The following is a 14031-nucleotide window of genomic DNA, read 5'->3' as shown; positions in this document are numbered from 1 at the left end:
AAAAACGCTTTGAGCGAGTCCATTATTTAATGGGGGAGTCCTTGGCCCATATTGTTTAATTAATAGATTCACTAATAAAGCTTATAATTGTATATGTTATCAAAAAGGCATAGATATATGCATTTTGATAGTTACAAAGACAGCTCTTTAACACGGGTGGAACACGAACAAGGGGAACTTAGTACCCAAATGAGCCACAGAGATATTAGAATTTTTTCAGTGTCAGAGTAGTTAACAAATGGAATGTATTAAGCAGTGATGTGGTGGAGGCTGACTCCATACACAATTTCAAATGTAGATGTGATAGAGCCCAATAGGCTCAGGAACCTGTACACCGGATTGACGGTTGAGAGTCGGGACCAAAGAACCAAAGCTCAACCCCTGCAAGCACAAATTAGGTGAGTACAACTAGGTGAATACAGCTGAGGGGCGGGACCAAACAGCTGAAGCTCAATTCCCTACGCATAACTAGGCGAGTCCATAGGAATTACCGTTTGTCCTGGCGCCATCTATGTTTTGACAGCAGTACTACTTATGTTCCCACGTTATGTGATGATCGCTATACGGGTGTTATGGTCAGTTGCTCTTCTATATATGTTTATGGACAACGTAGGTGATTTGAGGCAATTTGCGGCCCGAGTGAAATAGTATCCACGCGGTGAGTGATGGAGGAGGATATATACTGCTGTGTACTCGACCAGCGGGTGAGAGGTAAGTTATATCGAACAATTATGGGGAATAGATGGGTTATTTTAAGCGTAGAATGTCAGGTAACCGGTAACTACACAGATGGGGTAGTGTTTTTTTAAGTCTTTATTTACTAAAGTGGAAGATTACATTATGCCTTTAGCTGAACAAGTCTACTGGTGGGGGAAGTAGACGGGTTTTATGAAAGTATTTTACCTAAATATTTGTATTTGGTTAACTAGTTCAGCCGTTACCAGGGAGGGTGTTCCTTTAATCTAATGTAAAAATTCTAGCCGGACAAAGTGATTAAATAAATTGAATAGAACGAAGTGGTTTGCCAGGGTGCTTAACATTTAGTTTAGTTCACTTACTATGCAGCCCATGCTTAAAGAATGGAAGTTTATCATATTGAATTTACCGTAGTTTTACTGCATTTAATATACCGTTTTTACCCTATTTAATTATGTCGGGTAAAGGCCGGTCGTGAAAAGTTCCTAATATAGGAAGTTTTAAAGGAAAAGTTTGAGTTGACTTTAACGCTTACGTTAGTGAACAATTAGCTTAGTCTATTGTGAGGAAAGTTACTAGAATCTAACATTGCAAGTGCCATTTCTCTACTCTTTTTGAGAAACATGACTAGATACATGAATCGCATAGTTTTATTACTAAATGTTCATGGATTAGGTTGCATAGTTGAGGAAATAGTGATAAGGTTTGTGATTTTGTGTACCTTGACTTCAGCAGAGATTTTGGTAATGGCGCAAAATTGATAGGGGCTCGGATCATTGGGAATGCTGACTGAAGTTGATTAGGTCATGGCTATACCAAAGGAAATTAGTATAAATGGGGTTAAGTTGGGAGAAGTGTTGTAAGTAAGTGCCTAAAAGATCTCCTTGGACCTCGGTTATTAGCAAGATTATGGTTTAGACTGCAATAGTTGCAGAATTGGCAAATAAAAAAATACCGATGCCCTATATAGTTTTGAAATGGTTAAGACTACCAGATGCAGTTTAATGCTGACAAATGTAATGTTTGGGGGCTAGGTAAAGATGAGATAGATGGTGTAGATTCTTAAGTGTTAAATTTTTTGCAGTTGATAAATTCTCCCCGAGCTGGCACTGCTCTCCAGCCTGGGATGTTGATTGGTTAGTCTTCAACTGCCTCCCAACATGGTAGTGAGGAACGTGGAAAGCTTCCTGAATTGGCACATGGTATGCCTCCCTTTCAAACCAGCAGCTGGCACAAATGTTCCAGCTAACATCAGAATAGTGGATGAAGCCCACACTAAAGTGTAAGTGGTACAGTAAATGGACACCCCCCCCCCCTCCCTTATGACGCTGAACAGTTGGGAGGTAGGGGGGGGGAGATGTGTGGCTTATAGTTCTATTGCTACAGAAAGTTCAAGTATGTTTATTGAGATAAGCAATAAATACATCTCAAAGGGATAGAGTAGCTTAGGCTATTTCTACCCCCCTACAAATAACTTTTTAGTAATATTTACTGTTCACATGACAGGTTGTGGAAGGTCCTGGCAACAAAGAGCTGCAGGAAAATACTTGCAGATCTACAGTAAGTAATGTTGTGTACATTGGAATTAGAGGGAAGAAGTTAATTGCTAAAAACCTATTAAATATTAGGGTATGGAAATTGAATGGGTATGGAAGTCTAGGCTAGTGGGTACCATATCTGCAAGTTTAGTCCTTTCAGGAATGTATTGAATAGAATGGTATGTTGAAATTGTGAAAATTGTAATGTGGGGCATTAGATCTTAAACAGCATAGTTGAGGGTGTTTTATTAATAATTTTAATGAAATATAAATCTTGTTTAGATAACATTAAATGTTTGTTAAATAAGCTTTAATCTCTAAATGTATAACACTAAGGGTAATCATGAGTAAAGTTAATGGCAGGAAAAGTTTTGTTCTAAGTTATGGTATTTTTCCCTTGAAAGTAAAGAAAATATTCAATGTTTACTTTAGCTTGGTTTTAAATTTATATAGTTTTCCAGAATGTGGTTTGGGAAGTCCAGAAGTCCCTGTCAGTTGGAAGAGTTGTTTCAACAGAATCAGGTGAGTTGTAGTAAAGGTTAATCTGAATAGATTTGCATAAAAGTGAAAAAATAGTAATAACTTAAACAATATAGCATTGGCTAAAGATAAATGTAAATTGCCATTGAAGTGCAGTTGTGGATAGTTTCTCAAATGACATTTACTGAAACTTGGCAAATTGATGCCATATATATTTATATTGCTAAATTAGATCTTTACTACTGCTACTAGAATATGTAGGAAAGGTAAATTCCTTAAAGAAATTTTTTCCATCTGAATTTGTAAAGTAAAGCAAGATTGGCTTTAAATCTGAAATTAATTTGTTGAAATATTTTTCAGGTGAAAGTGATTATGATGCATGGACTGGCTTGGAGTGAGGCTCCTTTACTCTGCAAAAGGAAATCTACAAAAGTGGGTGAGTTTGAATTTGATGTTTTAGCTATATCAATGATCTAATCTTGATTCTCTTATCTAGTCCATTTATAGGTGTGTAACCATGTCCTACTGTTACAACCCACAGGGTGATGCAGTTTGTACTGATCCTACCCCATTTCATAAAAGGGGACCAGGCAGTCCTGCAAATATCCCTGGCTTGGCTTTTTCAGAGCTTTGCTCTACTACCCATCTAATAGATGGACTAGATTTGCATAGGTTTAGGGACCCTTAACAATGGGTACATTGTTAATTCTCACAGGGCTTGTTTGCTGAATGGGTGGATGCATCTACAACTTTAGTGCCTGGCATGCATTGTACAGTGCTCTCATAAAGCATATGTACAATGTGTTGAGGGCACTAAAGTGGTGGATGTACTGCACCCATTCAGGGAACAAGCTCTGCACTGAAACCAGAGTAAGGGATAGGCCTTGCTGAGACTATCTTGAAAGATAGGATGTTAGGGATTTTATGGGCTTGTTATTAGGCATTGGTGATAATAAAAGTAGTGTCCCTGTTTAATGTTTATTTTTCTTTTACAGGTGATTGTCTCTAGAGTTGTCTTGGCCTTTTGGATCTTCTGTTCATCTAGGAGCATCTGTCCCACAACCTGAAACAGTAATAAATTAGATGTATTATAAATACTATATGTAAAACTTATTAAATAAAACAATTTTAATGAAACTACATTATATACCTTATCCTGAAAACTATTGTTTACTACTATTGATGCAATGTTTAAACATCTGAAATTTTTTACTTTGAAAATAAGTACTTGGTAAAATTTACACCTATTTGTAACTTGTTACATAGGTGCATGCAAAATGCATTGAAAAGATGTAAAAGTGGACTACCTATTCAATTTACATAAACTAATATTTCAGACTAATTTGCAATATTTGTTAAAGTGGAAGAAACTTTAGTCAATATTTTAGTTTTCATATTTGAAAGTAAATTTAAAGCTATGCAACACCTAAGCTTTGTACAAATTATGATTGAATTAACTAAAGATCATTGCTAAATTTACAAAACATTAGAAAAGTGACACAGAAGCATCTATACAACATGGTTTACACAGTCTTTAAATTTAAGTTACCAATCAAAGCTCTTAAATGATTTGTCTGCCAAACTCTTCAGATATTCTGAAATATTTTACCTAGATTAAAACCATCATTGTTTGAAAGGGCAAAACAGATTACTGTAAATTAGTTTGACCTAACATCTGCAAGGTCCTGAAGGAATGGAATTTTTTTTGTAAAAGTGTTTGCTAAAAACAAACCCTGCCTAATGAACCTGCTCATTTTTTTTAGAAATGGTAATTGCAACATTACCAAAGGCCATTGTTTTAATAGCCAAAGTACCAAATGAAAGACCAAGAAGCAACAAACAGGTACATGGTAGAAAGGACAAAAGAATGGTTACGAGGACCCGTTTCATTTGTTAAAGAAATGACTGGGAAAAATGCTGTCATACCACAAGGGGTCTTAACCCTTTTCATATACATCACTGACATTAATCTAAATATTACCAACCACAAAATTTGCTGATAACATGTTAAAAAGAAAATAAAGAATATATTGACGCCTTAATGCAGATCTCTAACTCTACAAATAGTAACAAGACTGGCAATTTCTTAATATAAAACAGAAAAAAATCCAAGACCTTGCACATGAGCCAGAACAATCCATATCACAACTACCATATTAAAATGAAATAACAATGAAGGTAAGGTAATTACCAAAAGAAGGCACCAAACCGGGAAGGCCATTTAGCACCATCAAAGTGCGAAATAATCAGAGGGCGCTAAATATCACCAAGAATGCCAATACGAGAACAAAAACGCATAAGGCGAACGATATCAAAAGTATCCGATTCACCTAGAATTCTATCGAGGGACAAGTGACTGCGAGGGACGGTCGGAATGCAAGACACACGCTCGTCCTGGAAGTCAGAACATTCAACAAGGATTTTCTTGAGATTATCTTGAGTTGATTTCGGGGCTTTAGTGTCCCCGCTAAATGCTATGATATGCACAACTGTAAGAGGGACAACGCAATTCGGACAATAAGGAGCAGGGCGGCGCTCCATAAAGTGACCGTGGGTTAAGCGGGTATGACCAACCCACAGCCGTGCCAAAGCAGTGTCCCACCGCCGGTTACGGTGGTAGGAGGAAGGCCACGGGGACACACTAAGTTTGAGAGTACGCAGCTTGTTACCAACCACAGAGGACCAACAACCCTGCCAACGGGGAAGAATGAATAACAGGATAAAAGTCGGAATAAGGAATACCTTTACGGGAGATGGGACAGATGCGGATAGCTTCCTTAGCGGCAGTGTCCGCACGCTCATTTAAGAACGCCCCAATATGGGTGGGAATCCAGCGAAATTCCACTGTCTTAAATCTACTGGAGATAAGAAACAGCCAATGTTGAATTTCAACTACCAAAGGATGGACTGGATTAAAGGATTCTAGAGCCATGAGGGCACTGCAAGTGTCAACTACAAATACAGAGGAGGATTGACAGCGAGAAAAGAGTTGATGAAGAGCATAGAGAATAGCATAAAGTTCTGCCGTGAAGATGCTAGTCTCCGGAGGCAGGAGACACAAAGGTGCAGTCAGGAAAAACAACAGAGTAGCCTACACCGTCTGCAGACTTAAGACCCATTGGTGAAGACGGAAATAGAGTGCAAGTGTGAAGAAAAAGTGTTCAAGGAAAAGGTGATTTAGAACTGTAGGAGGGGTAAAAGTTTTAGTCATGTGGGTCAAGGCTTACAGAATTTAGGAACGGGGACCCCTCCATAGGGGCAAAGACGGAATGACACGAGGGGAAATATTGGTAACGCAAACTGAAAGAGCATTTTGTAAGAGAGACAACCGTACAGAAAGAGATAGGTGGTGAAGGGGAACAGGAACCACAGGATGGGTAAAGGTCAAGGTATGACATAAGCAAGAGTGAGGGTGCTGTAAGGACCATGCAAGGTGGAGAAGACAGTAGCGATCGTGGCGATCCTGTAGAAACAGGACGCCAGTTTCAACATACAGGCTTAGGGTAGGTGTCGAAGGAAAGGTACCAGAGCTGAGCCGTAACCCAGTATGATGCAGTGTGTCCAGATGGTGAAGGGTAGAAGGAGAAGCACACGAGTAAACAGGGCCATAATCGAGTTTAGACAGAACGAGAGAGGAATGTAAAGAGAGGAGCAGTGTCGATTAGCTCCCCAAGAAGTATGGGATATGACCTAAAGTTAGTTAAGGGCCTTAGAGCATTCAACTCGGACGTAAAAAATATGGGGCGACAAAGACAAACGAGTGTCAAAGATTAGCCCTAAAAGCTTTAGCAGATTCTTTGTACAAAAGGGGATGACCCCTGTTACCTAACAGTAAATAGGTATCTGGGAGTTAGCTGTTACAGGCTGCTTCCTAGGGGGGTGCATGTGTGGGAGAAAAAAAAATTTAGTAGTTAACCACTGAACTGCTCTGTCTCCAAATAACGCCCTGGTGCACGAGAAATAAATTCTTTCCAAAAATTTTTTTTCTCTTCTTATATTGTTAAAATGCAGAGTCTGATCACGGGGAAACTAAACAAAAAGTATTGTATGTGACTTACTTTAGCTGCGATGGAGCTGGGAAGTTGAGCAAATTATGGGCGCTGAGCGTTGGAGCGATGGGGGTCTGTCGGCCCCGCCACCCCGTGCGACGGCAGTTGCTGCGAATAAAATGTTGCGCAATTATTTTGAAGTTTCTCATTCATTTCTTCTTTTATTTTTGCTGTAATATTATTTAAAAGTGTGTAATTTGTGGAATTTATATAATTCAAAGTATAGAACATCGCTATGCTCAAAATTATGGGCCTCATATATGCGACATATTCTACAATCAAACAGTGTTTTTGCTGTTATAACACTATATACACACATTGTATATACCCATCTACGTATGTATTCACCATAACGATCCACTATGTTGGTATGGTGAGCCCAAAAAACATGAGTGAGCTGCCACACCCCGCCAGTCCTCCCTCCCTCCTCCAAACACATTACTCGCCAACATTCCTCCTCCCAAAATACTGTTATTGTGTTTATTACACTATTTACACACGTTATGTATAAGTATACAACAGTATTACATAAGTATTTCATAAGTATATAAGTACAGTATACATAAGTATTTCAACAACTACAGACCTATATCTATCCTGCCAAACTTGTCAAAAATTTTTGAAAAACTAATCTATAAGCAGCTTTACTCATATCTAGCCAAACTCAATATACTTAGCCCTTGCCAATATGGCTTCAGACCCAAAAAAAGCACTAACGATGCACTTATTAGTATGCTTAACTCGATTCATACAGCTCTTGATAAAAATGAGTTCCCTGTTGGGTTGTTTGTGGACCTGCGTAAAGCTTTTGACACTGTCAACCACCAAAACCTTCTTCTTAAATTACATCATTATGGAGTCAGAGGACACTCCCTACAATACCTCAAATCCTACCTTACTGACAGGCTCCAATATGTTTCTGTGAATAATACAATTTCTCCCACCCTGCCCATCAACATTGGTGTTCCCCAGGGCAGCATACTTGGCCCTCTCCTCTTTCTCATCTACATTAATGACCTTCCAAATGCCTCCCAACACCTCAAACCAATTCTATTTGCTGACGACACAACCTTCATTTACTCCAGTCCTGATCCCCTTGCTCTAAATGCCACAGTAAATACTGAGCTAAATAAAGTCCATCTGTGGCTAACTGCCAACAAACTCACCCTTAACATTGACAAAACCTTCTATATTCTGTTTGGCAATAAATCCTCTAATCAAATAAATCTCAAAATAAACAATACCCAAATTTGTAACAAATTCGATGGCAAATTCCTTGGCATTCTCATTGACCACAAGCTTAATTTCCAGGGACACATTCTAAACATATCAAAAAAAGTTTCAAAAACTGTGGGCATTCTTTCTAAGATCAGATATTATGTACCACGCCCTGCCCTGGTGACTCTCTATTACTCCCTTATCTATCCATATCTCAACTATGGTATTTGTGCTTGGGGCTCTACTACCCAAAATCACTTACATCCTCTAATTACTCAACACAAAGCTGCTATTAGGACAATATCCAATTCTGGCCCCAGACATCACTCGGTACCCCTACTTAAATCTCTGAATATGTTAGACATTAAGTCACTGCACATTCTCTCATGTGTATTATACATATATAAAACGCTAAACTATAATGCCAATCCTGATCTCAAAGGCTTCATAGAAGGTTGTATCAGAACCCATGAGCATCACACCAGAAATAAATACAGTTTTGATATTCCTAGAGTACGACTTAATCAAACTAGAAATGCTCTACAAATCAAGGGGCCCAGAATGTGGAATGACCTTCCCAACCATGTTAAAGACTGTACCTCTCTCAACCAGTTTAAGTTAAAAGCGAAGCTATACCTAATAAATTCCCTGTAACCTACCTTACCCTTCTATTGTCAACCAATGTCTGTTTTTTTCTTTAAAGAGCGCTGTTTGTCGACATAATTGTATTTGTGCTGCTTTTTCATCTATGTTTTCATTTCTTGTTTTCATTCTACTCATTATGCTCAATTAGTATTAAGCTTGTCATTTAAGTTTATCATGCCCGAAACGCTTTGCGTAATAGTGGCTTTAGGCATTGTATGTACTAGCTCTACCTATAAGTCAAACAATCCTTATAAATATTTATTGTATGTATGTACCTTACCTAAATAAAATTGTATTGTATTGTATTGTATTGTATGTACATGTTTTATTCATGTACATACGTACATACTTGCCATCTCCTCACCTCTCTCTCTTGCCTACTTAATGCTCTTCCTTCCCTCATCTCATCACAATCGACTTTATAATGGTCCAGGACGGATCGAAATGTCGTCGTCTATTCAATTTCCAGTGTGTGGTTTGGTCAACAATGAAATCTTCATGCAAGATCTTATAAAGAAAACCCCTAGAACGAGTTTTGCAGATACGAAAGAGTTTATGGTGAGTAGGGGACGGTTTGAGAAATTTTGAAAAAAGACGTGGTATTCATAGTGTTGTGAGGCATGGTGAGGGTGCCAGCTCAGACAAAGTAGGGGCTGAAAGATTTGTTCGTGATTTTAAAGATTTTGTAGATACTGTATTGATGGATATATTCCACAACAAGTGTTTAATTGTGAGGAGACATGGCTATTCTGGAAAAAATTGCCGAAGAGGACATACATTACCCAAGAGGAGACGTCACTGCCCAGACACAAGTTAACTTGGGCTAACTTGTGTCAGGATAGGCTAACTCTTGTGCTGTGTGGCGATTTGAAAATTAAACCCTTGCTCGTGTATCATTCCGAAAATCCAAGAGTTTTAAAAAATATATAACGTGCAGAAAAACTGTGATGTGGCACAGTGGTTTGCCCTGGCATCAAAAAATATCTGCAAGAGAAAAGTTTGACACTCAAGGTCCTGCATCTCGACAATGCTCCTGCTCATCCTCCAGACTTGGAGGATGCATTGTTGGGGCCACTTTTTTTTTTTTAGGGATATTCCTACATGAGCCCTGAGTTTCAGGCTAATGTACCAATGACATGAAGGAGGAGTTTTCAACCTACCTTGTGTTAGGTGTGCAGAGGTCAATGGTTGAACATAATGTCAGGAGCAAAGGGGGGCGTTTGCCTCTTCGAACACAATTGCGACCATCTTCATCTCTTCGAACTATCCTAAATGCTCTCTTCACCTGTCTGACCAAATTGGGTGTCCAGACCACCTTTGAATCTGAAATTGTAAAATTAATAGCAATTTCAGAATATTCAGTCCATTTATACTAACAAAATTATACATACAGTACTGTAATTGAAATTTTACAGAATGATAAAGGCAATTTAGCAACTTTGTTAAAAGGCACATGGGGGAAATACATGAAAATAGGTTAATATTGTTTGTAAGGTTGATGGGAAATGTTTATTACTTTTATGATTTAAAAGATGTATAGCCCTAATACTCCATCCTGGGTGCATTCCACCAGGTAATGACCACAGCAAAAGTTTTCCACGAGGCTCTATTGTCACACAAACTTTTCACATTTTCAAACTTGATTCATCTTTCCCCCCCTTCCCCCTCGTTCCAGGGGTTTTCTTTAAAAGGTCTTCATGCAAATGCCTTGGTTTCTCACAAATGATGGCCTCTGAAATGCTATCACCTGCTAACTCCTTGTTGTGTATCCAAATTAATAAAAACTTTTTAACATCCTCAAGTGTTTGTGTTCTTTGTTTCGGGATTGTTGATATGCCTTTTGCCACTTTAATGCTCATAAGGTCCTTTTTCTTAGCAAGTACAGTGCATATTGTTGACATAGATTTGTTGTACTGCCTAGCTAGTTCAACAACCTGTGCACCATTTTGATGTTTATGAATGCTCTCTTGTTTTTCCTCTATGGTCATTCTCACATGTGTTTTCTTGGCTTGAACCTTACCACTGGCTTTCTTGGGACTCATGGCAAGATATATCATAACAAATTTTATGTTCAAATAGCCAAAAATCCCAAAACAAATGTAATGCTTTACAAAGAATTCAGGCGCGATACTTACTAGGCAGGAGACACTGGTAAACTGAGGCGCGATCACCATGCCACCACGCGCTAGGTCAGCCCATACGTATATCAACAAACTCCTTTCCCGAGGCAAAGTTTGTAACCCGATTCAAATTTTTCGAAAAAATTAGGCTCGTAACCCGAAAAGTTCATAAATATTCATTCGTAAGCCGAGGTGTCACTATATATAACTAAAAAATTCAACTCAGGATTACTTTCAACCCCCACCCCTTTTGCTCTACTCCATCGCCACCTACCTTTACCCCCCTCTATGATGTACTCTTCCATAGACACCTACCTTTGCCCCCCTCCTCCCCTCTACTCCTCCATCATCACCTATCTTCACACCCCCTCCCTTCTCCTCCTCCATCGTCACCTTCCTTTCACCCTCCTCTATGATGTACTCTTCCATAGACCCCTACGTTCACTGCATATAATGCTCCCCACTACTCCTCCATCGTCACCTACTTTCATCCCCCCTCCGCTCTACTCCTCCAGGGTCGCAGACAATTTCACGAGCGTGAGAACTACGAGTTCTCTAACCACTCTCACACTCCTACTCTCTCACCAGTGAGGGGGAGGGAAGGAGGGAGGAAATGAAGGAAGAAAGGTGGGGGAGAGAGAATAGGCAGGGGGGAGGAGGGCCTAGATACATTTCTTCCATATAGACAGGTAGACTGAGGGAGAGCTGCTTGCCAAGAGCCCTATCAGACAGGCTTCCTATTCCTCAACCCTCCCTAATATGCCACATCCTGGTCAGGACAACTTGCTCGATTGTTATTCTTGGTGTGACTCGAGAACTGACCTCGAGGCGGGGCATGGGCATGAACTATCTCCCTGGGGCACGCACCTCCCTGCCCCAGCTCTCTCTCTCTCTCTCTCTCACATAATCTATCAAGGGTCTAACATGAGGTCATTGTGCCTACCAGAAGTGTATATGTCCAAGGCTGGCCACCTGTCTGGACCATTCAAATGTATAAACACGTAATTAGTCTATTAAAATTATATATAATGCTACAATTATAAATTAATTTGTTCATGGTCATTCGTTTATCAGTATTTTAATATGAGGTATATATACGCATGTATGTATACGTTGACGTACACATATATGATTATGTGTATGGAATGATTATGATTATGTGTAATCATATATGATTATATCTAATGGAATGCATTAGTAAGTGATGTGGTGGAGGCTGACTCCATACACAGGTTCAAGTGTAGATATGATAGAGCCCAATAGGCTCAGAAACCTGTACACCTGTTGATTGACGGTTGAGAGGTGGAACTAAAGAGCCAGAGCTCAACCCCAGCAAGCACAATTTGGCGAGTATATGAAAGAATGCACGAGTACACTTTCAAATGAATTAAGATACCTTGAGATACACAATGACTTAGTTTAAATAGTTTAAACACATTATGGTACTGATTTTGACATGCTGATGTCTGGAAGGGAGAGGGGGTGTGGGGGGTTATTGTCTGAGGTGGAGGACCAGAGGAGGGGGTCAGTGGAAGGATGGTGGCTGGAGGGATGCCATTGTTCTAATGGTTATGAAAACAATTATTGATGGCAGGAATTCAGTGGGTGTGTACTTCACCCGCACCATCACCATACTGTGCCCTGCTACAACCCCCCCCCCCCCACTCCACCCATGCTGTGCGGGGCGTATTACATATTATGGGATAACCGACTGTCTGTCCATTCCTGTCTGCTCGTTATGCTGCCCTTCCTTTTGAAAATTGTCTGCTTTATCGACTTCCTTCAAGACCACACGTTAGCCTCTTATCACGCCCTCTTACCACTCTCAGGGAGCCGGCTCTTCTATACAATAGTTACCACTCAGTCCCCAAGGTGAAAGTGTCCGGGCATATGACTTGTTACGTGTACTTATTTGCGATTCGTTTGGGCTGTCACGTGTGGTGATTAGTGTTGGGTAAGGCTAGGCCAGGTCAGGTCAGACTAGGCCAGGTCAGACTAGGCTAGGTAAGGCTAGGCCAGGTCAGGTCTGGCTAGGCCTGGTCAGGTCTGGCTAGGCTAGGCCTGGTCAGGTCTGGCTAGGCCAGGTCAGGCCAGGCCAGGCTAGGCAGGGTGAGAGAAGTAAAGCGGCAGGTACTTACGTTTCCGAGAAAGTAGCGGCGGTAGTATATTGTTGATTTAGATTCGACGACATCCTGAAGCTAGTAGGTGGCGGCCTCATCGCTCTCGAACTTCTTGTTGTTGTAGGGGATACGAGGCACACCCAATATCCCCCTTACATTGATCACATCGCACACTAATATTTTTACTATTTCGGACACCAGATTTGTTTGTTTCGTATATGTATAATTGTTCAATATTAAAACCACAATAGAATGCTCTAAGTACTTTCGTATAATAATACATCTTCAGAAGGAAGATTTTTTTTTTTTTTCATTCCATGTAATCTCTTATCATTTCTTGTCTATAAATTTTGCAAGTATTTACCTCCTTAAAATTTTCTTAGATTAAGGACCTGCCCGAAACGCTGCGCGTGCTAGTGGCTTTACAAGACTGTAATTACCATAATTGTATCCTCACATTCCTTATGTACATTCTTGTATATGCATAAATAAATAAATAAATAAAAAGGAATGGTTCGCTCTGAAGATGTATTAATATAAGATAGTACTAAAGGAAATTACTGTTTCAATTCTTCCTCCGTGGTCTGACACTCTTATTATATATTGTATATACTGAATTATATATACTATGCTTATATAATATATACTGAAATATTGTTACATTTAACGTATGAAACAAAGTATATATCTGTATTTTTAATAAAATATAAAACATTAATAATTATCAACGTATCTCTGTGAATTACATAATTTATCAGTATTGTACAGCCTGTGATCTCCACCTGGCTGGCCACTGATACCTAAGTAGCTTTCATGTGTCCGGACACCGGCGATAGGATTGTATTATTTAACTTTAAAGAGAGAGATATTTCTTGAAATGTTGTCACATTAACGTCTACATCTTCCTTCCTTCTGACATATAGATTTTAAGGTTAATTAGCATATATGGAAATAAATTACACAATTTATAGGCTGGTGTGAAGGGCTTCACACTCTTAGAGCAAGCCATCAAGAAACTGTACAGTATCAAATGCATATATCTTCGCTTTCACTTCAGTTATATTTATGACAAGTATTTAAAGTGTAGCTTATATTTCTGCCTTTCTGTTGACATAGAAAACTTTCGTTTATTACATTATCTAGATAAAATTAGCATTGATCTTCA

General features: G+C 39.3%; 1 protein-coding gene and 1 long non-coding RNA gene across 2 annotated transcripts; one reads left to right on the top strand and one right to left on the bottom strand.

Moving 5' to 3' along the window:
* The first annotated feature begins 613 nt into the window (after positions 1–613).
* LOC138371446 (uncharacterized) lies at positions 614–3851 on the top strand. The gene is made up of 6 exons (XM_069336321.1): positions 614–711; positions 1781–1978; positions 2203–2256; positions 2696–2756; positions 3075–3150; positions 3710–3851. The coding sequence occupies exons 2-6, from the start codon at positions 1857–1859 to the stop codon at positions 3721–3723; spliced, it is 327 nt and encodes a 108-aa protein (XP_069192422.1). The 5' UTR covers positions 614–711; positions 1781–1856; the 3' UTR covers positions 3724–3851.
* On the bottom strand, positions 3679–13060 carry LOC138371447 (uncharacterized). Its single transcript, XR_011230483.1, has 4 exons — positions 12885–13060; positions 9787–9949; positions 6773–6871; positions 3679–3777 (listed from the first exon to the last, which is right to left on the bottom strand). It is a non-coding gene; the product is annotated as an uncharacterized lncRNA (long non-coding RNA).
* Positions 13061–14031: the final 971 nt, after the last annotated feature.

Source organism: Procambarus clarkii, chromosome 35, assembly GCF_040958095.1.
Source record: "Procambarus clarkii isolate CNS0578487 chromosome 35, FALCON_Pclarkii_2.0, whole genome shotgun sequence".
Lineage (NCBI taxonomy): Eukaryota > Metazoa > Arthropoda > Malacostraca > Decapoda > Cambaridae > Procambarus > Procambarus clarkii.
Note: the sequence above shows the minus strand (reverse complement) of the source record. Positions and strands in the feature narration are given on the sequence as shown.

Bases quoted from the DNA above. Each gene is read 5' to 3' on its own strand.
- LOC138371446 (XM_069336321.1), top strand. From the start codon at position 1,857: ATGGTAGTGAGGAACGTGGAAAGCTTCCTGAATTGGCACATGGTATGC. The intron at 1,979-2,202 runs GTAAGTGGTACA...TTCACATGACAG, and splicing joins GATGAAGCCCACACTAAAGT to GTTGTGGAAGGTCCTGGCAA. The intron at 2,257-2,695 runs GTAAGTAATGTT...ATAGTTTTCCAG, and splicing joins AAAATACTTGCAGATCTACA to AATGTGGTTTGGGAAGTCCA.